Source organism: Littorina saxatilis, unplaced genomic scaffold, assembly GCF_037325665.1.
Source record: "Littorina saxatilis isolate snail1 unplaced genomic scaffold, US_GU_Lsax_2.0 scaffold_872, whole genome shotgun sequence".
NCBI lineage: Eukaryota > Metazoa > Mollusca > Gastropoda > Littorinimorpha > Littorinidae > Littorina > Littorina saxatilis.
In genome coordinates, this window is record NW_027128676.1 from 27980 (window position 1) to 52225 (window position 24246).

Below are 24246 nucleotides of genomic sequence, written 5' to 3' on the forward strand. Positions count from 1 at the left end.
ACAAAAAAGGCTCTGGAGAAGAAAACAACAACAACAACAACAACAACAACAACAACAACAACAACAACAACAACAACAACAACACCAACAACAACAACAACAACACCAACAACAACAACAACAACAACACCAACAACAACAACAACTACAACTACAACAACAACAAACAACATACAGCAACAACAACAACAACAACAACAACAACAAAGTATTGTGACACATTTGTTCTCCAACGGAACAATTCCTTCCCGTCATTTCATTCAAACTTTTTCTGCCTGAATTTTCGTCGATTTTTGTATTGGTATCCTACGTTTTTGTCAGATTAAGTTTGAATCATTTGTGATTATGTGTAAGTCCTTTGGGACGAACAGTTGCACGAACCGCTGCTGAATGGACTTCACTGACAGACAACCTTCACTCGGCAGGGCTCCCCACGGTCGCCCGTCCTACAGGGTCCCGGGACCCCCACTTGTAATGTTGAGAGGGTCCTTGGACCCCCTAAGTGGAGTTTTAGAGGGTCCCAAGAGTACCGGGACCCCACTTGTAATGTTGAGAGGGTCCTTGGACACCCTAAGCGGAGTTTTAGAGGGTCCCAAGAGTACCGGGTCCCCCAAAACCCTTTGTACATATAACGCATTGTGATCGCGAATAATGTGATATGAAGTGGGTTTTTTTATTACCAGAATATTCGAGGCCTTTTCAAATGCAACACGCACGCACACTTTGTTCCCGCGTGAAATTGGCATAATTTGTGCTTGCATTTTGACTTAGCTGACGACTACAGTCTGAAAAGAGTATACGGGACGCACGAGAACGGAAATTTAGTGCGTCCCGGGACCCGCTCTTTATAGGTCGAGTGCGTCCCGGGACCCCCTCCATGAATTTCTAGTACGTGATTTCGGCTTCTAGTGCGTATAGGACGCAGGGACGCGCACTTTGGGGAGCCCTGCTCGTTGTAATGTGGTGTGGATGTTTCAGGTGAGACAGGGCGAGAACAATGGCGAGCAAGCAGGAAGCCCTGCTCGTTGTAATGTGGTGTGGATGTTTCAGGTGAGACAGGGCGAGAACAATGGGGAGCCCTGCTCGTTGTAATGTGGTGTGGATGTTTCAGGTGAGACAGGGCGAGAACAATGGCGAGCCAGCAGGGAGCCCTGCTCGTTGTAATGTGGTGTGGATGTTTCAGGTGAGACAGGGCGAGAACAATGGCGAGCAAGCAGGGAGGTAGCGGAGCCATTCCGAAGACTTCACAACAGGTAGGCCGCTGTCACCGTCTTGTATTGTCCATAATGTTTCCCATTGTTTTGTTTTGTCGGTCGTGGTGTCTTTTGCTTACTGATTTGTTGTGCATAGCATTGTATTGTACTGTCCAAATTATATTGAATTGTGAAAATTATATTGCACTGTCCAAATTATATTGTATTATCCATTTTTTGTATTGTCCATTGCATTGTGTTGTCCATTGCATTGTATTACCCATAGTATTGTATTATCGGTGGCATTGTATTGTCCATAACATTGTATTGTCCATAACTGTCATTATATTGTCCATAACATTGTGTTGTCTATAGCATTGTATTGTCCATAACATTGTATTGTCCATAACATTGTATTGTCCATAGCATTGTATTGTCCATAACATTGTGTTGCCCATAGCATTGTATTGTCCATAACATTGTGTTGCCCATAGCATTGTATTGTCCATAACATTGTATTGTCCATAACATTGTGTTGCCCATAGCATTGTATTGTCCATAACATTGTGTTGCCCATATCATTGTATTGTCCCCAGCAATGTGTTGTCCATTATAAGATGTTTGGTGCTTTTGTGTTGGTCCGAGGGGACCATATCGTCTTTTGTTTCATCTTTATCGACTAAGGCCGAAGGCCGTGGTTGATAAAAATGTAAGGCCGCGGTTGATAATAATGTAACAAAAGGCGATAACTATGCTCCCTGGGGACCAACACAAAATGCAAATGATACTGAATGCAACGCAATTTGGACGTATGTGTTGTAGTTTACATAGACCGAACTGATCAGTTTTATTTTATCGGTTCCAGTGTCATTATTGCATAATTTTGTACAGCTTATTTCAATAAGGCTCCAGTTCTTACCACAACTAGGCACCCGTTTCTTTCGCTCTCTCTGTTCAACAAAACAGAAACTGCTTGTGTCAGCATAATATGTTTTGATTTTCTGGAGAGATCTCTTCTTTCATGGTCTCTCGGTTGTAGAAATGACTATGAGGCCGGTCTGTTTGCTGTGTGAGTACACTGAACAATGTAGACATAGGGCACGTACATTCTCACGACAACAGGGGACACTAAACAGTGTAGACATACATCACGTACATTCTCACGACAACAGGGGACACTGAACAGTGTAGACATACAGCACGTACATTCTCACGACAACAGGGGACACTAAACAGTGTAGACATAGTGCACGTACATTCTCACGACAACAGGGGACACTGAACAGTGTAGACATACATCACGTACATTCTCACGACAACAGAGGACACTGAACAGTGGAGACATACAGCGGCACGTACATTCTCTCGACAACAGGGGACACTGAACAGTGTGGACATACAGCACGTACATTCTCAGGACAACAGAGGACACTGAACAGTGTAGACATACATCACGTACATTCTCACGACAACAGGGGACACTCGCATTGTACGTTGCAGGCGTGCTGCCAGTGCAGCAGGGAATCACGGTGCATCAGGCAAGGGGAGTGTGACTGCCGTGCGAACTGTACCCGCTGTACCAACTGTGCTGCTCAGGGCTGTACGAATCGCGCCGTTGATCTGGTACGTCTTGGGTAGCGGTGTACTCTCTCTCTCTCTCTCTCTCTCTCTCTCTCTCTCTCTCTCTCTCTCTCTCTCTCTCTCTCTCTCTCTCTCTCTCTCTCTCTCTCTCTCTCTCTCTCTCTCTCTCTCTCTCTCTCTCTCTCTCTCTCTCTCTCTCTCTCTCTCTCCAATTGTTTATAAACCTGCTAAGACTGATAGTAAATGACTTGTGTCAGCAAATTTGTCCGAGGGTATGGTGAGGTAACCTTTTACGTTTAACTATTTTCACGATCCACACAATGCAACAGAAAAGTACGTTTGGTGTTCCAAATTTTATTCACTAAAATTACTAAATGAAGAGATCTTCGGTTTACTTCTAAAATGCAAAAATGTTTATCTTCAAACCAAAATCAAAAACTACACAACCAGAGTTCAAAACAGATTAACAAACTCAATGAAAAATCCTAATGGTTTTTGATCAACGAAGATCAAAAACGTTACCCCTGAAACAAAACAAAAACAACATAAGTATATTTCAACAACAAAAATAATCAAAGAATACTCATTTCAATTTCATTCAGAACACATTTTTTTGTCAACACAACAATCAAACAAACATAAAACTATGCTGACATAAAAATGACAAAGCATAATACAGTACAAATATGGTTATGACAAGAAAACTGGAACGCCTTATAAAATATATCATGTAAATCATGATACAGGAATTCAACCGCAAAAGAACAGGACTGGGTGGCCGAGTGGTAACGCACTTGCGCTCGGAAGCGAGAGGTTGCGAGTTCGACCCTGGGTCAGGGCGTTAGCAATTTTCTCCCCCCCCCCCCCCCCTTTCCTAACCTAGGTGGTGGGTTCAAGTGCTAGTCTTTCGGATGAAACGAAAAACCGAGGTCTCTTCGTGTACACTACATTGGGGTGTGCACGTTAAAGATCCCACGATTGACAAAATTGTATAGGCATAGATAAAAATGTCCACCAAAATACCCGTGTGACTTGGAATAATAGGCCATGAAAAGTAGGATATGCGCCGAAATGGCTGCGATCTGCTGGCCGATGTGAATGCGTGATGTATTGTGTAAAAATAATTCCATCTCACACGGCATAAATAAATCCCTGCGCCTTGAATATGTGCGCGATATAAATTGCATAAAAAGATTGAAAAATAAACTTAAATAAAAATCCCTGCGCTTAGAATTGTACCCACGGAATACGCGCGATATAAGCCTCATATTGATTGATTGATTGAGAACTTGAATTCAATCACCACCTCTGGTGCCTGTGATTACAACCCTGGTGAAATAGTCATGCATTATTCATGCATTATGCATGAATAATGCATGAATGTCTATTCATGAAGATTAATGAATTATGCATTATTGTTAAATGAGAATTCATGAATTGTGCATGAATATTATTCATGCACTTTCTTTCAGTATTAACTTGCATGGTTTCATGAACATATTCATGAATTTGTTCATGAAGCAGGTAGAGCATTCATGTACCAATGTATTAACATTCATGAACTTTTTATGCATGTTTCATGAATATTTATTAATTCCTACATGAACTATTAAAAAGATTCATGAATTAAATTCCTGTTCGCATGGACAAGAAGTTATATGCTTTGATGAATTCTAGACCAAGTACAATCAAGACCAAATCAAAACTTGACTACGTCCACCAGTGACAAGCTAAAAGATTCCTCACTCACAGAAAAACTAAGACACTCAATGCTTTAAATTCTTCTCAAAATGACCGAGAAACATTCCCCAAGTCACTTACGACTAGAAAGCCTGCTGCATACAAAATAATGCACATGCTTACCATTTACATAACTTGAATGGTAATTCCTTTTCCATCAAAAAGAAAGACAATGTTCCATTTCTGTCAACCACATAATAATCAAACACTTAAAACACATTCATTTTCAGACAAATCAACAATAACGCACAGCAACTCCTCAAACAATGTGACAGAATGCATAACTCATAAATGCGGGAAAAACAAATACTATCAACTAAAATACTAAAACAAATACAAAACTATATTTCTTATCTTCTAATTCTTAAAATACATCTTTTACAACTATATATTCATAATATAATACCTATTTCATCATGTCACTTCAGTTTCTTTCAATGAGTAATCTTCTCCATTATTCAAGATAACCACATATGATTATTTGCATTCTATGACTATCTTATGTTATGTCAAATCCAAATCAACCTTCAAAACTACAAAACCCCGCATCAAATAAACTTGGGAAACAATACACACACACTCTGAGAAACAAACCAACACAATATAAAAACCATTGCTCACCTGAGTTAGGAATAAAACGTTTGGAAATCACGAGCATGAAAATCTGGTTCCCTGCTGAAAATGTCTGGTACTTCAAGAGGAAGTAGAATCAATTTTCAGTTGCCAATGAAAAAGTACCTATGAAACCAAAAAGTGCTTTAAATAATTATAACTGACCACTTTAAAAATAAAACAGCTAAGCCTAAAAACTCATTAACATAAAAGTAATAACATTCACACATAATTCAAATAATCTTTTGTCACTAATTCCTTTCTAAATTTACTAAGACACAACATTCCTGAGAATTATCCTGACATTCCATTTGTCAAGAACAAGCACAGTTCCTTCCCTTACACTAAATAGACAAATCAGTAAGCCCCCAAAAGTACTTTGTAAAAATGAAAGAATGAATACGAATGAATACTTTTACAGGTTTACATGTTGAAATGAGATTGAGGCTTTTAACAAGATTTGACAAAAGAAGCGTTACAAGACATGCGGTTTTTAGAACTGTCTACAATTTTATCGTGATTGCCACAGGTTGTAGGCACATTAAACAACAAACAATAACCACCCAACCAACCCATCTCTGTCTGTCTATCTCTGTCTGTCTATCTCTGTCTGTCTATCTCTGTCTGTCTATCTCTGCCGCTCTGTCTGTCTATCTCTGCCGCTCTGTCTGTCTATCTCTGTCTGTCGGTCTCTGTCTGTCTCGTCTGTCGATCTGTCTGTCTGTCTGTCTATGTCTATCTATCTCTTTGTCTGTCTGTCTGTTTCTGTCTGTCTGTTTCTGTCTGTTTATCTCTGTCTGTCTATCTATGTCTGTCTATCTCTGTCTGTCTATCTCTGTCTGTTTATCTCTGTCTGTCTATCTCTGTCTGTCTATCTCTGTCTGTCTATCTCTGTCTGTCTATCTCTGTTTATCTCTGTCTGTCTATTTCTGTCTGTCTATCTATGTCTATCTCTCTCTGTCTGTCTATCTCTGTCTCTCCTGCCCCCCCCTCCCCCTCAGCTCCTACACGGCCGATCTAATCTGTCAATTTGTTGGGGGTCGTATTCATGCATTGTCCGTGTCAGTGTCGATACACGCAAATAGACTGAACATTCCTCATTGATGACGATCGCAACAGCCAAGTTGATGGTTGAGTGTTTGGAACCCCACCACCTGCTTGATAAAGAGAAGAGATGTTCCGATCTCCCGGGTCACTTTATTTGCATACCTGCTTGCCACCCCCCTCCCCCCATTGTGTGGTACAAAACCAGGTAAAAATGGTAAAGATCCTGAAATCCATGTCAGTGAATTATAGAAACATGAAAATACCAAGCATGCATCCCACGACACAGAGTAGAGTATAAGTATATGGCCGACGGAACATACGGCCAAGCACATACAATCCTCTTCGTGCAAAACCATGAGTGTACATGGGCGTTTTGGCCCACACACGCACAGGAAAATAAAATAATGTTTGTACCATGTGAGGAAACACGTTCACATACTATTGCATGACAATCAGGTGAGTCACACTATTTAAAACAGCGCTATGACAGAAGTGACGATCATATCAGGCACACAACTCATAATTATGAACAGCGCTATGACAGAAGTGACGGTCATATCATGCACACAACTCATAATTATGAACAGCGCTATGACAGAAGTGACGGTAATATCATGCAAACAACACATATACACATCGCTATGACAGAAGTGACGATCATATCAGGCACACAACTCATAATTATGAACAGCGCTATGACAGAAGTGACGGTCATATCATGCACACAACTCATAATTATGAACAGCGCTGTGACAGAAGTGACTGTAATATCATGCATAATACATATTTGAACAGTGCTATGACAGAAGTGACGGTTATATCATGATCATTACATATATGAACAGTGCTATGACAGAAGTGACGGTTATATCATGATCATTACATATTTGAACAGTGCTATGACAGAAGTGACGGTAATATCATGATCATTACATATAATGAACAGTGCTATGACAGAAGTGACGGTTATATCATGCATTATTATATGAACAGTGCTATGACAGAAACGACGGTAATATCATGATCATTACATATAATTATGAACAGTGCTATGACAGAAGTGACGGTAATATCATGATCATTACATATATGAACAGTGCTATGACAGAAGTGACGGTTATACCATGCACATCACACAGGGACCGGCAGTGGAATGTGCTCCGCCGTGCAGTACCTCTGGGTCACCGGGGAACCAGGCTCCCTCTACCGCCCCGCCGTTGATGGCAAGATCACAGGAATCAGAGGACCAAGTGTTAAGGTTGTCAGACCATGAGGTAAATTCATCTCAGAAAAAAACACCCACCGAAACCTCATATTTTAAGACTTGAAGTTATGTTTAAAATGAATAAGGTGCATTATCATTAGTTTTACTCTTTTTGTGTTGTTGTTGTTGTTGTTGTTGTTGTTGTTGTTGTTGTTGTTGTTTTCCTTGTTTTTGTTTTTCATTTTGAATTTACACCATAGAACAATTATCTGCTGTGTTCCAGGCAAATTTTGTGTGAACCATCAACCAGACATAAGTCCCAATTTGGTGTCTGTATTTTCACCGTCTTCATAGTTGACGTAGGTTGTGAATGGTACTAGAAGTGAGCAGACAGTACATCATCATGTCTTTGATTCCAGAGGGAGTTTCTCAACGCCTGGTTCCCTCACCTTGAGAGCGACTCATACATAATCCCCCCGGCTCACATTGACACTGTGCATGAGAGAATGGTATATATCGGAGAAGGTGAGCGAATCCAGGTACTGAAAACACAGCAACAAATAGACAGAGATGAGAGTAGAGAGGTCAGGGACACTGTCCGCATAGACAGAGTGCTGAAAAATGTCCACCACTGCATGAATCAGATAAAGAACAAAGCCGCAAGGGAAAAAGAAATTATGGTAATTCTGACCCAAGCTAAATTTGGTGTATATGGTGCTGATACCCAAAGCATCTATACTGGTGCAGCCGCCAGGAACACGAACAGCGTCAAAGCAGAGCCGTTGAACCTGAAGGAGGACTTTGTTGACCTGCTCGTCATACATCGCGAGCGTGGGATAATGATGGCGGCAATCATACCTCAGACAGAAGACGACCCCCTTGCAGTTCAAGAAGAACTAAAGAAGGCCGCTGCCTACCTGAAGCAAGCCAGAGATGTTGTGAGGCGCTCTGTTCTGGGTGACCTGGTAACACAGCCAGCCCTCCACCAGGCCATTGTCCTGCCCGACACAACGAGACGCTGTCTGGAGGAGGTGCTGCTAAACATGAGCGATGTAAGTTAACTCTTGACCTACACTCGCTCACACACGCAAAAACAGACGAACGCAGGAGAGAAGTAGAGAGAGAGAGAGAGATAGAGAGAGATAGAGAGAGAGAGAGAGAGAGAGAGAGAGAGAGAGAGAGAGAGAGAGAGAGAGAGAGAGAGAGAGAGAGAGAGAGAGAGAGATTTGTTCACCAACGTAAATTAAAGGCCAGTTCATAGCGCTGGGCTTTTTGTCAAGTTTTCAAGTTTCAAGTTTTTTTATTAGTCCATAACCCCTGGGGGCATTTTGAACAATAAATATAATCAATACAATCATAATATATGCTAATATAATAAATAAAATAAAAATTAAAAAGATTATGAAAAACTGTTACAGATTCGAATAATAAAGTCCAAAATATTCTTTAGCAATTTCTTTTTGTTAGTAGCAAACAACTTTTTAAATTTAAGTGCATTAGGTTTTTTCCAATAGTAAGGTGGTAACAACTCAGCTCTTTCTTCTTTGAAAAAATCACAGACAAATAAATAATGGAATTCATCACCTATGTCTTGTGATACACATTTGGTGCAAGTTCTTTCTGACCGATAACGTTCTTTCTGTACAGGCAAATTGTTGTTTAATGTTCTAAACTTCATCATTGAAACACATTGCTGATATGGCAGGTGTGTGACATAGTCTTCACATGCAAAAATATCTTTAAATATTCGATAATTCCAAAACATATTTTTTTGTTCCAATTTCTGTAAATCATTTATGGATATACTGGTCATACAAGCTTCTTTTTACTTTCTGTTTAAACCATGCGCTTGAATATTGAACATTTTCTTGAGAAGTCCAAAGGCCAGGGAGACCAATTTCATTTAAGGTTTTTTCAATAAAACATAAATAATTAGATTCAATCATCTTGTTGATGTACAATTTATAAGTAAAGCAGTACACAATACCAGAAAATTTATGTTTATGTATAGGACTAATCAGTTTATACCAATAGCAAAGCATTCTACATTTCATATTAACATCTAGTGGATATCTTTCAAGTTCACCAAATATCATAGCATTTGGAGTTGATTTTTTTAGTTTGAAAACAATTTTATAAAAACGTAATTGAAGTTTAGTAGCAAGTTCGCAGGAACCAAAACCCCATACCTCACATCCATATAGTAAGATTGGAGCAATCATTTTATCGAACAGGTCAACTTGTATGTCCACAGGCAGTGACAATTGTCTACACGTACGCAAAAGAACAAACATTGCCCTTGAGGCACGATCATATAGATTCTTCTGTGCGACTGAAAATTTATTATTATAATTAATTTTAAGGCCCAAGTACATTACATCAAACACTACTTCGATTGAATTGCCATTATACGTAAACAATGGTTTATTTCTAATTTTACCTCTGGAAAAAACTATAACTTTCGTTTTGTTTACATTAATACTTAGACGCCATTTTAAACAGTATTCGTGCATTTTGTTTAGACATTCTTGCAGGTTCTTTTCAGACTCTGAGCAGATCACAGTATCATCCGCATACAGTAATAAAAACATTTGAAACAAAGCATTTACATCAGTATCTTCCATTCCAACCACAATAGCCTCCCTTGACATAGTTTGTAAACCATTACTGTTTTCCAACAGAAAAGACTTTAGATCATTTAGAAATAGAGCAAAAAACAGCGGTGACAAGTTTTCCCCTTGTCTAACTCCACACAAACTGGGAAAATATCCAGAGCACTCACTATTAACTTTAACACAAGACTTGGCATTTTCGTACATATTTCTTACAGTTTTTAAAAACTTCCCATTAACATCAGAACTAACTAATTTCTCCCATAAAAATGCACGGTGAACTTTATCAAACGCTTTTTCATAGTCTACAAATGCACAAAACAGTCGCTTCTTTTTGTTGAGAAAAAATTTTAATATACAATGCAAAGTAAAAACATGGTCTAGTGTTGAAAAACCTGTGCGGAAACCTGTTTGTTCTTGACCTAATTTATTATTACTCTCCAAAAAGTTTGATAACCTAGCATTTAAAATTGCACTGAAAAGTTTTCCGAAGCAACTGAGTATAGTAATTCCTCTATAATTTGTGGGGTCAGCTTGGGAGCCTTTATTTTTGTACAATGGAATAATTTCGCCTACAGCCCATTGTGTTGGAACCTTTCCTGACTGCAAAACAACATTAAACAACAATACATAAATATCAATCATTCGATCATGTGACGCTTTTAAATACTCATTAATTATTTTATCTTGACCGCATGCCTTATTGTTTTTCAGCTTGTCTATACATTTGATAACTTCCTCCTTTGTAAAAGGCGCATTAAGAAATTCATTACTTGCTTCATTTAAAGGTTCATTACTATCATCCATTTCATTTTCATCACACTCTTGTAGTTTATTGAAATGTTCGAAAAACTCCGAACAAGTTGGATAGTTAGTTTTGGAACTATTTTTTTTATTTTTATTTTTATTTAGAAGATTCCAGTATGCTTTCGGGTCATTACTTCTTAACTTTCTCAAAGTTTTAACAAACTCATTATGATACAACTTGCATTCCTTTTTTATTGTCTTTTTGTATTCATTAAAAGCACTCTTTTTGTCATGTTCATTGAACGCATTTTTAAAGCGTCTTGCTTTATTTTTCGCATGGAAAAATATTTTTCTTTTCTCTTTGTATATTGCACTAAACCATGGTTGTTGGAGTTTTTGTACTAAAGGAATCTCCAATCTCACTATTACCATTATGTACATCTATTTCAACGGTAGATGTGTTACATACATTCTCAACATCTAACGAGTCAAAGTGAACATCAACATCTGACATTACAACAACATTATCCATTTCATGCGCATTGCCAACATCCAGAGACCCAGTCAGCACAACAATATTGGTCCAATATTGTTCCAATATTGCCTTTTTTATTGGACAATATTGGATGACATTATTGGACCAATATTGGAAGTGATCGTTGACTGAATATCCTACCAATATTGGATTCCAATGCAAAATCCAATAAAAATCCAATATTGGTCCAATATTGGAACTGATGATGTTTGCAATATCCCACCAACATTGGATTCTAATGCAAATTCCAATAAAAATCCAATATTGGTCCAATATTGGAACTGATGATGTTTGCAATATCCCACCAACATTGGATTCCAATGCAAAATCCAATATCAGAACTGATGTTTGCAATATCAATTCAATGTTGGTATAGTGCTTTCCTGCACGCATGGTCACTATTTTGTTGTGATATTTTTGTCCACATATAAGGGCAGTTTTTACTGATTTACTTCTCCGACATGTCAAATCGAAAAGAAAACTTCACAGAAAATCAAGAAATTTAGTGACTATACATGCAGGAAAGCACTATACCAACATTGAATTGATATTGCAAACATAACAGTTCTGATATTGACCTGGATGCCAGCTATTCTGATTTACATTTTCTGCAACATAGGATTATATAGCTATTCTGATGAACACGTGGGGGAATTCGGGGGCTGTGATTGGATGGTCTCTCCAGATCATCAATGCATATTGCTGCCGAAGTCCGCCATTTTACTCAATATCCAAAAGCATATTGAGAAAAATGGCCGACGCATGGTTCCGGTTTACACATCTGTACCACGATGCGATGTTTCTATCGACAACAGCATACACTGACAACTTAAAAAGCTGTTTCAACAACTGTGTTGTGAAATCGAATGCACTTGGAGTCAGTTTTTCTTCCAAAGTCAGAAAGCGTGTAGCGGTGTGCATGTCTGCGCGAACATGATGCGCGTAAGAAGTTTGTCTGCTATCAAAACCTGAGATCAACGCATCGACGCAAAAACTGTCATTTTGTAAGTTTGGAACAACAAATCAAGGTCATAACAGCTATATAATCGCTATTATGTTTTCAGCGTAGCAATAGGGTCCGATATTTAGACTCGAACAAGTATAATGCGACTCGTCTTCGACTCGTAGCATTATACTTGTCTCGTCTAAATATCGGACCCTATTGCTACGCTGAAAACACAATAGCTGTTAATGATTATGATGTAGCAAATAAACAAGACATTTAATTGAAAGATTTTATGCAATTACGTACAGTAACAGAAAAATCACTACAATACTTATCGCATTAAATTAGGGAGTTGTGATAGTTTTTGTCATTTACGTTTACTTGGCCTGTCCGGCAATAGCGAGACGCGTTACTTAATTATGGTTAATATCAATCCCTTGTGTTTTAAAAAGACAATGAAGAAGAAAAATTCAATCAAACTGATTTTATTTTTTTGTTGGAAACATGCATGGCAGAAATAAACGCAAATTTACAAAATGAACAGTAATAACAGGTTGTGAAAAAAGAAAGGCCAACTGTTCATTAAATCTGTATATATAGCTTTAATCACTAAATTCAAACTGGAAATTAGACACCCAAATTGATATTATTCACTCATGTCAAACAATTCTTTGTAAATAGCATGACAGTCCGGAAAGTGTGTGCACAATACAAATTATGCTAATCTGAAAACGTGTACATGAATATTATCCATGTCACTTCAAACATGTTCTTCATAAGAGAAAAATCAATGATTGAAAAGGCTCTCACGCACATCTCAATGCATGGAGAGAGAGAAAAAAATCACACACAAGTTTTGGTAACAAAAACACACATGAGCGTCAAGAACTGTTTAACATACTTTAAAAAACTAAAATTCATAGCAAATGATCCCCCCCCCCCCAAAAAAAAAAAAAAAAAAAAAGAAAGAATTAAAGCAATTTTTTTTCTTTCACGTTGCTTAGCATCCAGCTGCAGACTACTTAGACTGAGCCGTCGCAGGACGTCCCCACGCTGCCTCAAAAAAACAAAAATCCTCATTGGAGGTATGTCTCCAGTTACTGAACCATGAAAAATAAAATGAAAGCAGAGGCCCACCTAAAAATATGTTCGCATGCCATGGGGGCGCATTAGGTGACCCTAGGAACCAAACATAAGAGATGCCCCCCTAGGGGGACAATTAAAGCAATACAAATAAACAAATAAAAGAACAGAAGCAGAACAAACATGGCTCCATGAAGCTGGACAAACTAGGACAGGAGAAAAGGAAATAAACATCAAATATTTCAGCTACATATCACGTGTATGGTTAATTGTATCAAAGGGACAGTTTAGGGGGTCAGAACTATCCCTGCGTTGTCCGTCCCTGGGTTGTTGCACCTCATTCTCCAGCCTCTATGCCTGCCTTTCTATCTCCACTCTATCCCTGGGTTGTTGCACCTCGTTCTCCTCCCTCTGTGTCTGCCTTTCCATCTCCACTCTATCCCCGCGTTGTCCGCCCCTGGGTTGTTGCACCTCGTTCTCCTCCCTCTGTGCCTGCCTTTCCATCTCCACTCTATCCCCGCGTTGTCCGCCCCTGGGTTGTTGCACCTCGTTCTTCTCCCTCTGTGCCTGCCTTTCCATCTCCACTCTATCCCTGCGTTGTCCGCCCCTGGGTTGTTGCACCTCGTTCTCCTCCCTCTGTGCCTGCCTTTCCATCTCCACTCTATCCCCGCGTTGTCCGCCCCTGGGTTGTTGCACCTCGTTCTCCTCCCTCTGTGCCTGCCTTTCCATCTCCACTCTATCCCTGCGTTGTCCGCCCCTGGGTTGTTGCACCTCGTTCTCCTCCCTCTGTGCCTGCCTTTCCATCTCCACTCTATCCCCGCGTTGTCCGCCCCTGGGTTGTTGCACCTCGTTCTCCTCCCTCTGTGCCTGCCTTTCCATCTCCACTCTATCCCTGCGTTGTCCGCCCCTGGGTTGTTGCACCTCGTTCTCCTCCCTCTGTGCCTGCCTTTCCATCTCCACTCTATCCCTGCGTTGTCCGCCCCTGGGTTGTTGCACCTCGTTCTCCTCCCTCTGTGCCTGCCTTTCCATCTCCACTCTATCCCTGCGTTGTCCGCCCCTGGGTTGTTGCACCTCGTTCTCCTCCCTCTGTGCCTGCCTTTCCATCTCCACTCTATCCCTGCGTTGTCCGCCCCTGGGTTGTTGCACCTCGTTCTCCTCCCTCTGTGCCTGCCTTTCCATCTCCACTCTATCCCTGCGTTGTCCGCCCCTGGGTTGTTGCACCTCGTTCTCCTCCCTCTGTGCCTGCCTTTCCATCTCCACTCTATCCCTGCGTTGTCCGCCCCTGGGTTGTTGCACCTCGTTCTCCTCCCTCTGTGCCTGCCTTTCCATCTCCACTCTATCCCTGCGTTGTCCGCCCCTGGGTTGTTGCACCTCGTTCTCCTCCCTCTGTGCCTGCCTTTCCATCTCCACTCTATCCCTGCGTTGTCCGCCCCTGGGTTGTTGCACCTCGTTCTCCTCCCTCTGTGCCTGCCTTTCCATCTCCACTCTATCCCTGCGTTGTCCGCCCCTGGGTTGTTGCACCTCGTTCTCCTCCCTCTGTGCCTGCCTTTCCATCTCCACTCTATCCCTGCGTTGTCCGCCCCTGGGTTGTTGCACCTCGTTCTCCTCCCTCTGTGCCTGCCTTTCCATCTCCACTCTATCCCTGCGTTGTCCGCCCCTGGGTTGTTGCACCTCGTTCTCCTCCCTCTGTGCCTGCCTTTCCATCTCCACTCTATCCCCGCGTTGTCCGCCCCTGGGTTGTTGTACCTCGTTCTCCTCCCTCTGTGCCTGCCTTTCCATCTCCACTCTATCCCTGCGTTGTCCGCCCCTGGGTTGTTGCACCTCGTTCTCCTCCCTCTGTGCCTGCCTTTCCATCTCCACTCTATCCCTGCGTTGTCCGCCCCTGGGTTGTTGTACCTCGTTCTCCTCCCTCTGTGCCTGCCTTTCCATCTCCACTCTATCCCCGCGTTGTCCGCCCCTGGGTTGTTGCACCTCGTTCTCCTCCCTCTGTGCCTGCCTTTCCTGTTTCTGCCCACTCCGGTCACAGTTTCTTGTCAAGACTATCCCTGTGATAGAGTCAAACTCAGATCTTGTGGCTTCCGGGAATCTTTTCCTGACAGCATCTGCAATGCATACACATTCCTTTTTGCATTAAATTTCTACTTACCAAAATGTACTACAAGTTTGTCGTCCAAACGTCTGCATTCAAACTTTGCCCCAAAATTCCAAGAAAATAACGATTTTATTGGCTACCCAGCCTGGGCTACCCAACAGCCCGAAATTTAAAGACTTTCAAAGACCATGCTGAGTGGTAATTTTGGTTGGTTTTCAAAGACTTGAAAATGACTGTCAAAATTTCCCAAACTTCGAGGACCTTCACAGACCCGTACGAACCCTGTACAAAGTTTGTTTTCGTGTTTGCAGAATTAAAAAAGTAAAACTGGAAAAAGTCATAGGCATTCTTTACTCATAATTTGATTCACAACACCAGAGAGATAAATAGTAGAGAGCGCACACTCCAAAAGTAATTTTCTATAATAATTATGACACTTTTTTTTTTTTTTTTACGAATATGGGTTTTTTCCTCTCCAAAAATGGTGAATAAGAACACCATACTTATTGATCGTATGATCAAATTATGTTCCACTGGAAATAACAAATGATATGTATAGTTTGGCAGATATGAGATGTTAAATTTAGTCATTCTACAGTGAAAAAACAGCTGACTAAAAGAAACGGTCAATCCATGATCACAGGAGTATCTTCCTTGACCTTTTCATGTTGTCATCAAGGTCAAGGACGATAATCGTGTGATCATGGATCGACGCGATTGTTTTCCTTGACCGTTTCATGTCATCAGCTTTTTTTCACTGTGGAATTACTAACAGCTGCCAAACAATTCGTATTTAAAAAAAAAATTACACAAGAACATAATTTGGTCATACGATCGATAAGAATACCACACAACAATTTTTGAAAAACAAAGTCCTTATTCGACAAATTAGTCAAAATGTGACTGTCTACGAAAAGTAATATTTATCTCTCTGATAACACATTGATTACTGTAAATAACAGCGATTTAATCACATAAAAGTCCTCACCATAGATCGTCTCCACAACATTTTTTAGATCCTTGAACACCCCTTTCTCCTTATTCTTCCCGGTGAAGGTGTATGTCACTGCCAGCCTTGGACACATCAGCTTCTTGAAGATATTCTTCACCGCATCCCGAACGCTGGCACCGCCAATTGCAGAGAGGTAAAGAGCCTGGAAACAAAACAATCCTATTGAAATTAACAATATCAGGAGAGAAAAAAAATCTGCTATACCTGACTCGTAATTTGTACAAGAAATTTGTGTGGGCGGGTTCCCACTGATCGGCTCAAGCGCATCATGCCTGTATATTAGCGGAAGATTAAACAAATGTATAGTTAAGACCGCAATTGTGCATTGCCGAGGAAAGGAACTGGTTTATTAATGTTGGAGCTCTGATATACGAGTTCCTCAGACAACCTCATCTGTGTCCAGAATGGTATGAAGAGGCAAACGTATTTTGTAAATGGAGAACAATAATTAGTTTCTTTCGTCACATTTTTTTTATTGTTAAAGTTGGAGCAGACTCGTAATTTGTTCCATGTTAACATAAAGCAGTCATTTATGCAAACTGTGCTATATGAACAGATAACTCACTTCCAACCATAGTAACACTTGACAATGTAAAATTATAAAATTGTGAAAAGTTGTAATCGGTGAAATCGAAACAGGGTTTCCTTCACACAGCATTTTTTCTCAGGTAACGTCTATCATACAGAGCTCAATTCAACCAAAACATGTGCAAAAAAGATGAGCGACTAGCAGCTGTTTTGTAGATCTATATAGCCTTCCAGAGGATCTACCCAACTCATTGTATCAGAAATTTTCTTTGGGGAGAAGAAGAAAGATTGAAAACAAAAAAGCATTACTGGAAAAAAAAGTGTAGCAACAGCCTTCGTTCCCAAAGAAATACAGCAATGAGATCCGTCTTCCTTGATTTTTTTTTTTTTACAAAAGTGCATAATGCAAGTACTTATACAAACCGCCCGATTTCTGTCAGTCTCCTCAGCAAGACAAGCATCAAGTTGGTTCATCACCGCCGCTGTCTGTATAGGGTATAGGTATAGGCTGTGGAGGAAGGACCTGTCCTGCACCTCCAGACTGCAACATCTCCTCCAGTCTGCCGATTCTGTTGTTCAGATGCTGAAGCTCTATGCTTAGTTCGCCCAGTCTTTTGAACACCTTTTCAAAAAATGGTGTTAGCCGATCCACTAGTTTGGCTGAAAAGAAAAGATCGAGTTGAGACAACAACAAAATTATGGAAACAATTAAAGGGAAATTCCATAGTGGATACTTTTATCCATCCATGTTCAATGGAGGTCCAGCAAACTTTAATTGTAGGTCTGTCTGTGTGTGTGCGTCTGTCCAAGGTTAACGGCTTCGTTCTTGAAAACCACTTGGCCGATAGAGTTGAAATTTGACACAGTAGCCGGAATTCAGGTCCTGCCTTGAAAGTGGCAAGTAATTTACTCGCCAAGTTGAGTTAATTTAAAAATTGGCGAATAAAACATTCAGTTTACACGCCAGATGCAAGTGAGCTAAAAATGTTCTTTTTTTCGTTTTCCGATCCATACTTTTCTACATACCGGAAAGCAAAATAAGTACGCAACGAGCGTGCTCGATCAGATGAGAAGCAATTAATTTTGCACTTGTTTAAGATCGGCTAACTTCAGAAATCTTCGCCAAATAGTCAGCTGGAGAGCAGAATATTTGAGCGGAAACTGCCGCTCCGGCTAAGAATTTACATCCGATTGAGCCATCCTAGGTTCCCAAGGACGATAACTCCGTTCCTCCGTATATTCATCCTTGGCAAGGACAGTTTTTAAGACCTGTCATGCCGGATTCGCTATGTGAAGGCTTTGAAATTTATGACTCACATAGCAGGAGTTAAACCCTGAAATCCCATTTTTTGTGGGCAAGTGGCACAGAGACTATTTCTATGTTCCTGACACCCTTTTGCATGCAGAACATGGGAGGTTGAGCGAAGCGGTTTTTATCATGTCCTGCACGACTTTTGACATTGGTATTTATCTTCAACATGCAATACTCCATGATTTATCGTACAGGTGAAATGTAAGCCGTTCTTCTGCACTCCCAAGGGGAGAATCTCAAATTTCTTATGATCAGTCCTAGATTGGAATTTGGAGCTGGCTTTTGTAAATTAGTTAGTTAGCTGTTGCTTTTCGGGTCCAGCGGACCATAATAAGCCAAATCAGGACCCCGCTTTTGTAAATCTTAAAATTGCAAGTTGAAACCCAAATAAATCATGACATTGTGCCAGCAAGCCAATCTAATATATAATTTCCATCTGGTGTGTCTGTGTGTGTGATGTTTATGCAAATCTGCAATTTCGGTCCGATTTTCACCAAATTTGGTGTGTATATATGGGCCTCGGTCCTTGGAAGGTCATTACGGGGTTTGATTTTTTCCCTCCGACCCGGCGAACCGTTATTTTCCATTTTTTCACCAACCAACGCGGTGAAACTATTAGCGGGCTCAAGAGCATACCAATTAGGGTGCGACGCGGCAAAGCCACTAGCCGGGGCCCAAGCGCTTCCCACGGAGTCCAGTTTAAAAACCGTTATTTTCCATTTTTCACCGGCCGACGCCTCGAAGCCGCTAGCGGGCTCAAGAGCATACCACGGGTGCGATGTGGCGAAGCCGCTAGCCGGGGTCAAGCGCTTACCACGGAATCCAGTTCATACCATGGGGTCCACACCCTCTAGTGTTAGTTTAAAGAATAAACCGTTAAAAAATATTATGTTGAAATAATTGTTACTTACAACAATCTACGTGTTGTTGAGATGTGTCCTGTCTGGAAGTTGTGGAAGGACGACTGTTCGGTCTTCTATCGAACCGGATTCGGGGAAGGGGACTGTCACTTCTCGGTGATCGGGCACAGGGACTTTGGCTGTTGCGTCTTCTGTTGGATTGGGGAGGTGGGCTTTGGCTGTTGCGTCTTCTGTTGGATTGGGGAGGTGGGCTTTGGCTGTTGCGTCTTCTGTTGGATTGGGGAGGTGGGCTTTGGCTGTTGCATCTTCTGTTGGATTGGGGAGGTGGGCTTTGGCTGTTGCGTCTTCTGTTGGATTGGGGAGGTGGGCTTTGGCTGTTGTGTCCTCTGGATCGGCATCTTTTCTCATGTCGGGGTGAAGGAGTTTCGTTGTCTCTTGATCGTTTTCTGCTTTGATCTCCTCTCGTTTCACTTTGAAGTGGAGAACTACACAAACAATGAAAGACAAAATATGAGATATTTGTCAAAGAGGGCATCACTCGTTGACTCAGCAGGGTTCGTACAGGGAATTCATTTGAAAATTCCAAGACCTTTTCAAGACCTTTCCAAGACCTAAAGTGGAATAAAGTTAAAAGCGCAAAGCACAAAACGTGCTAGGGGGGTCCAGGGGCATGCCCCCCCCCCAAAAAAAAACAAAAAAAACATTTTGTTTTCATGGAAGCATAATGCTGCAATCTGGGGTCATCTGAGCTCAGAAACTGTCATTTAAACATCTGGCCAAATTTACAAATGAGACAGTGACCAAAGGTCAGGTCCCGAATGACACACGATTGCTGACATTTCACCATTGCCAAAAGAATAAACATATAAGAAATAGGTAGAACATGAATGTGAAAACTGACTTTGATTGTTGATCAGTATGTTCTATACCACTAACAAATAATCTACTTACGCATAGCTGTTTGGCAAATGTATGTTGCACGGGACACACTGACATGAAAGTGGAAGATGTTTTCCCTCTAGAGAAACTACATATCAAGTTACAATTTTTGTGCTCTTCCATTCCAGTTGGCAATCAATTGTTAACGCATGTTATTAGAAAAAATAGAACGAAAACAGATTAGATAGAATGAAAAATGTGTTGGTGATGTCATTTGGGACATACTGACATGAAAACGTCACCTTTTGTCATTGTCTCAAATGGCAAAATATCAAGACTTTCACAGACCTTTGACAGTTTGGCCATTTTTCCAAGACTTTCCAGACGCTGGAAAAACTCTTCAAATTTTCAGACTTTCCCTGACCGTACGAACCCTGTTGAGGATAGTTGCCGATTATTGGGATTACCTAATAGTAGTATAAGAAGAATAAATTAAAGGCTCTTTGTAGTCCGCTGCGCTTGAAACAATATGTTATATTATGAAGAATAAATTAAAGATACAAAATTTAAAGGTAGTCCCACAGCATCTCTTCCACAGGGTAGTGAGATGAAAATGTATCACTTCTCTCTACCTACCTATATCTGACAGGTGCTCGAGCCTTGCGTGGTTGGGGACTGTACTCAGCATCTGTCTCCGTGTCCGTGGAAAGATCAGTGAAGTCCAAAGATTTATCTTCTCTCCTACGGAGTTTTTGATAATCATCTGGAAAAAAGCATAATCGTTAGTTCAGCCAGTGGTTCACTTTGTTTTGGGGTCATCATGTTGTTTAAAGTCAAGCCGACTGCGAGGAGCCATCTCCTATCCTAACCTAAAATATGGACAGGACAGAACAAGACAAGACAAAACGAGACAACACACGCAGATTGAATTTTCCGTATTTCCTAGAATCTGTTTTGTTTGATGACAAACTTTGATGTTACTAGGACGAACATAGTCGGAACACCATCGTGTAGACTTCACAGCGCACTCCCATGACCTCCTTGGCCTTTAGTGCCCCTTTAACATGTCAAGTTTCATCCCAGCCAGCCTCTGCCACCAAGGCACTACTTTCACTCATGCACCATGAATTCACTACCACTAAATTCAATAGGCACACAAGACCACTCATAAAAAATAACAAAAATCACCAACTATGCAAGCACACACACACTCTCTCCCTCTCTCTGTATTTGTATGAAAAGAAATAAGACAATCCGGACATCTTTCAGATAAAGTGAGTTGAAAGGAAGTATAAAATACAAGCTTACCATTGGCGTCAAGGATTCTCGAGAAGGGGAAAAAATTCCCAGTTCCATCAGGGTCTTTGCAGTTGACAACCCATGAAATATTTGATTTGCCGTTTGGCCACCAGCACTGATTCTGTTTTCTTTTCAGCCAGTTGTATGGAACAATGGCAACAGTCCTCCCTTCATCCTCATCAAACTCAATGAGATTGTACTTGCCACTTGGTTTTGACATTCTAGAAATGAAGAACATCTGAGAATCTGGTTGGCATCGGCATATATTTATGTACTATGTTTTGTCTTTTTCAGAATGGAGTTGATTACATATTCAAAGGAAGCAAAACAAATTCCCTATCTTTACTTGGTATTGGTAGCATTACACATTTATGTTCAACCTCATCTAAGTAGGCTCTGTCATGATACCCTGACAATGCAGAGGCCTTCACAATATCGAAATCAAAGGAACTGCACGGATATTCAAAGAAGGGCCTTATAATCACAAACCGTTCAATGACAAGAATTATTCTATCATTGCCCACAACGGAGAGTATATTGCGAATCAAATAGAACTTGCGCTGTATCTTAACACAATTGTTTCCTTTTGAAATTAAAAAGAAAACACCATTAAAAGATGTTTCTTTGAACTGCTGACAATTAAAAACATCTCTTAAAACTGGCCCTTGGAAATGCTGTTTTTTGGGTAAGCTGTTAGGCAAGCACACCTTGTGCTGCTTTTTTATCACACCTTCTCTTTCTACAAGTCTCCTAATTATTTGTTGCAGGGGCAATGCATGTTTATGTAGCAGCTGTTTTAGCCCCCCAAGATAATTTTCAAAGCAAAATGCTGAATAACTGTCCAAAGCCCCAAACCTCTTGACATCATCTACAATATGAATTAACCCATGCACGTTATATACAATAAATTCACTACCATACAGTCTTCTTGACTTTTCTACAAATGAGCGTAGACGATTTCGCGCATAATCTGCATGACTCTCCCACAAAGTGCGACTGGCGAGACAATGAATGGAAACAAATAATAGAAGAAAATGATCGTAGTACTCTGGCGACAATTGGCCTTTGAAAGCAACAATTCCGCTATAAAGTAAAAATTGTCGAAATTCGGTGGCCTTCCACCTATCTACCTCACTCAGGTTGCGACACTTTCTTGCAAACTCTCTTGGAATGTATTCCTTAAATGAGTCAAGAGACTGTGAAATCTGTCTGATTGCACCTTGACCAAGTCTGATGCCTTTGCTGACAGGGCTTTTCAATAGAAACATCAAGAGTCTCCTCGTTACACCCAAACAAATCGGATGCATATATTCTAAGGGAAACTGACTGACCATGTTGATGGATAAACGAGTCAGTGGAGATATCCCAGTGTGATGACCTTGCTGGCTTTGAGCATTGAAACCTGCATCTGTTCTGAGAGGGGAATTAAACTCATCAAATACAACTTTGTTTTCTTTATAAGATCCTTTCACAGTACATCTTTCACATGAAAAATACCCACAATGTCCCTTAGTCCGTTTTAAATAGGACCTAGCAGGTGCGTCACAGATAAAGCAAGAAATATGGATGTGAGCAGGACATTTCTTTCCATCACAATCAAACTCAGCTGGACCTCTTTGAAAGCTGTCTATTTCACTGATGAAGTCTTCCATGTATTCATCAAGAGTGTCTGGTTTACTGTTACCACAAAACAACCCAACCAGGAAAGGCTCTGTTGTGAACGGCCTACAGACTCTGGCGAGAATTGGCCACAGCTGCTTACAGCCATTTTTTTTTAGATGGGCACACCATCAATATTAACTTGAAGCGCTATCACGGGAACTTCAGGAATAACTTGCGAAAAAAATCTCCTCAGACTGACATTCTGTGACAAACGTTTAAAAATGCCGAAATGAAAATATGAACCATTAGTCAAAGGCTTCACTGGGGTATGCCGGGCTGTTTTCAGGAGAGTGCGAGCATCTGTTGGTGATGTGGATGGAAAAAGTGAAGAATGGCCAACAAAGCAGAGAGTGCAGACACAGTTATGCCCAATGAGGTTGCCCAAATTTGTTTTTTCTTGATCACATTCTTCTTCCATTTTGAAACCTTCAATGTCAATGTCGTTATCCGTATCACTATCACTAGTATCAGTGTCTGCAGCTGAACCGACAGATTCAATACAATCTAAAAACTCCAACATGTCTTCATCTTCATCACATTTCTCTGAGTCGGACTGAATGATGTCATGATCGGATTCTATTTCTATCGCCATCGGATTTTCATCTTCATCACGCGTGCACGGCATCCAGGCTGATTCTGTTCTGTCAGTGTCACAGAACGATCATTGTCTTTTGAGACATTTGTTTTGTGCAAATGTTGGTAAATGATGCTAGTATCTTGATTTGAAGAAGCGTGATCGCTCTGTGTTGCATTTGCTTTGACAGCATTTGATTCGGCAATGCTTGCTGACAAATCATCGCTCGCGATCTTTCGAATTTTTCTTCTCAACGACGAATAAGAGGACATGGTTGCCGAAAATAAAGTTCACAAATGCTAAACCTAACTATCTTGTAATGTATCTGTTTACAAATGATGTTATAAACCTGATAGTTTTACCTACTCGACATGTACTCAGCTTCTCGAAAAGGATGATTAGGATGAAGATTGACAGAAATTAAAAACAGCCACAAACTTAGAAATCGTGCGTGGAAACGGAAATGGGTAACCGGCGGAAATGGTAAAGGGAGGTCATCACCCCATCATCACTGACAATTTAAAAGTGATTACGTCCCTTACTGTTGGATACCAACAACATTCCAATATTGGGTGACAACGCTTGGCTAATTATTGGATACCAACAGCATTCCAATATTGGATTACAACACTGGCCTTCTCGTGATTTGAGTATGTCCCTTTATTGCATGTATTATTGGATAGCGACACCGATCCAATAATGTATTGTAACTATAGCTCCATCATGAC

At 40.7% G+C, this 24246-nt stretch overlaps 2 protein-coding genes and 1 long non-coding RNA gene across 3 annotated transcripts; 1 reads left to right on the plus strand and 2 right to left on the minus strand.

The window, feature by feature from the left end:
* The first annotated feature begins 2619 nt into the window (after positions 1-2619).
* LOC138957028 (uncharacterized) lies at positions 2620-8497 on the plus strand. The gene is made up of 3 exons (XM_070328201.1): positions 2620-2816; positions 7313-7447; positions 7797-8497. The coding sequence occupies exons 2-3, from the start codon at positions 7394-7396 to the stop codon at positions 8436-8438; spliced, it is 696 nt and encodes a 231-aa protein (XP_070184302.1). The 5' UTR covers positions 2620-2816; positions 7313-7393; the 3' UTR covers positions 8439-8497.
* Positions 8498-13651: 5154 nt separating this feature from the next.
* LOC138957026 (trichohyalin-like) lies at positions 13652-15079 on the minus strand. The gene has a single exon (XM_070328200.1). It carries the CDS (start codon positions 15077-15079, stop codon positions 13652-13654), a length of 1428 nt encoding a protein of 475 aa, XP_070184301.1.
* LOC138957027 (uncharacterized) lies at positions 15079-20853 on the minus strand. The gene is made up of 3 exons (XR_011452911.1): positions 20620-20853; positions 19156-19589; positions 15079-15402 (listed from the first exon to the last, which is right to left on the minus strand). It is a non-coding gene; the product is annotated as an uncharacterized lncRNA (long non-coding RNA).
* Between the last annotated feature and the right edge of the window lie 3393 nt (positions 20854-24246).

Coding starts and splice junctions, on each gene's coding strand:
- LOC138957028 (XM_070328201.1), top strand. CDS start 7,394: ATGGCAAGATCACAGGAATCAGAGGACCAAGTGTTAAGGTTGTCAGAC. Junction 7,448..7,796: donor TAAGGTTGTCAGACCATGAG/GTAAATTCATCT, acceptor CTTTGATTCCAG/AGGGAGTTTCTCAACGCCTG.
- LOC138957026 (XM_070328200.1), bottom strand. CDS start 15,079: ATGGAAAGGCAGGCACAGAGGGAGGAGAACGAGGTACAACAACCCAGG.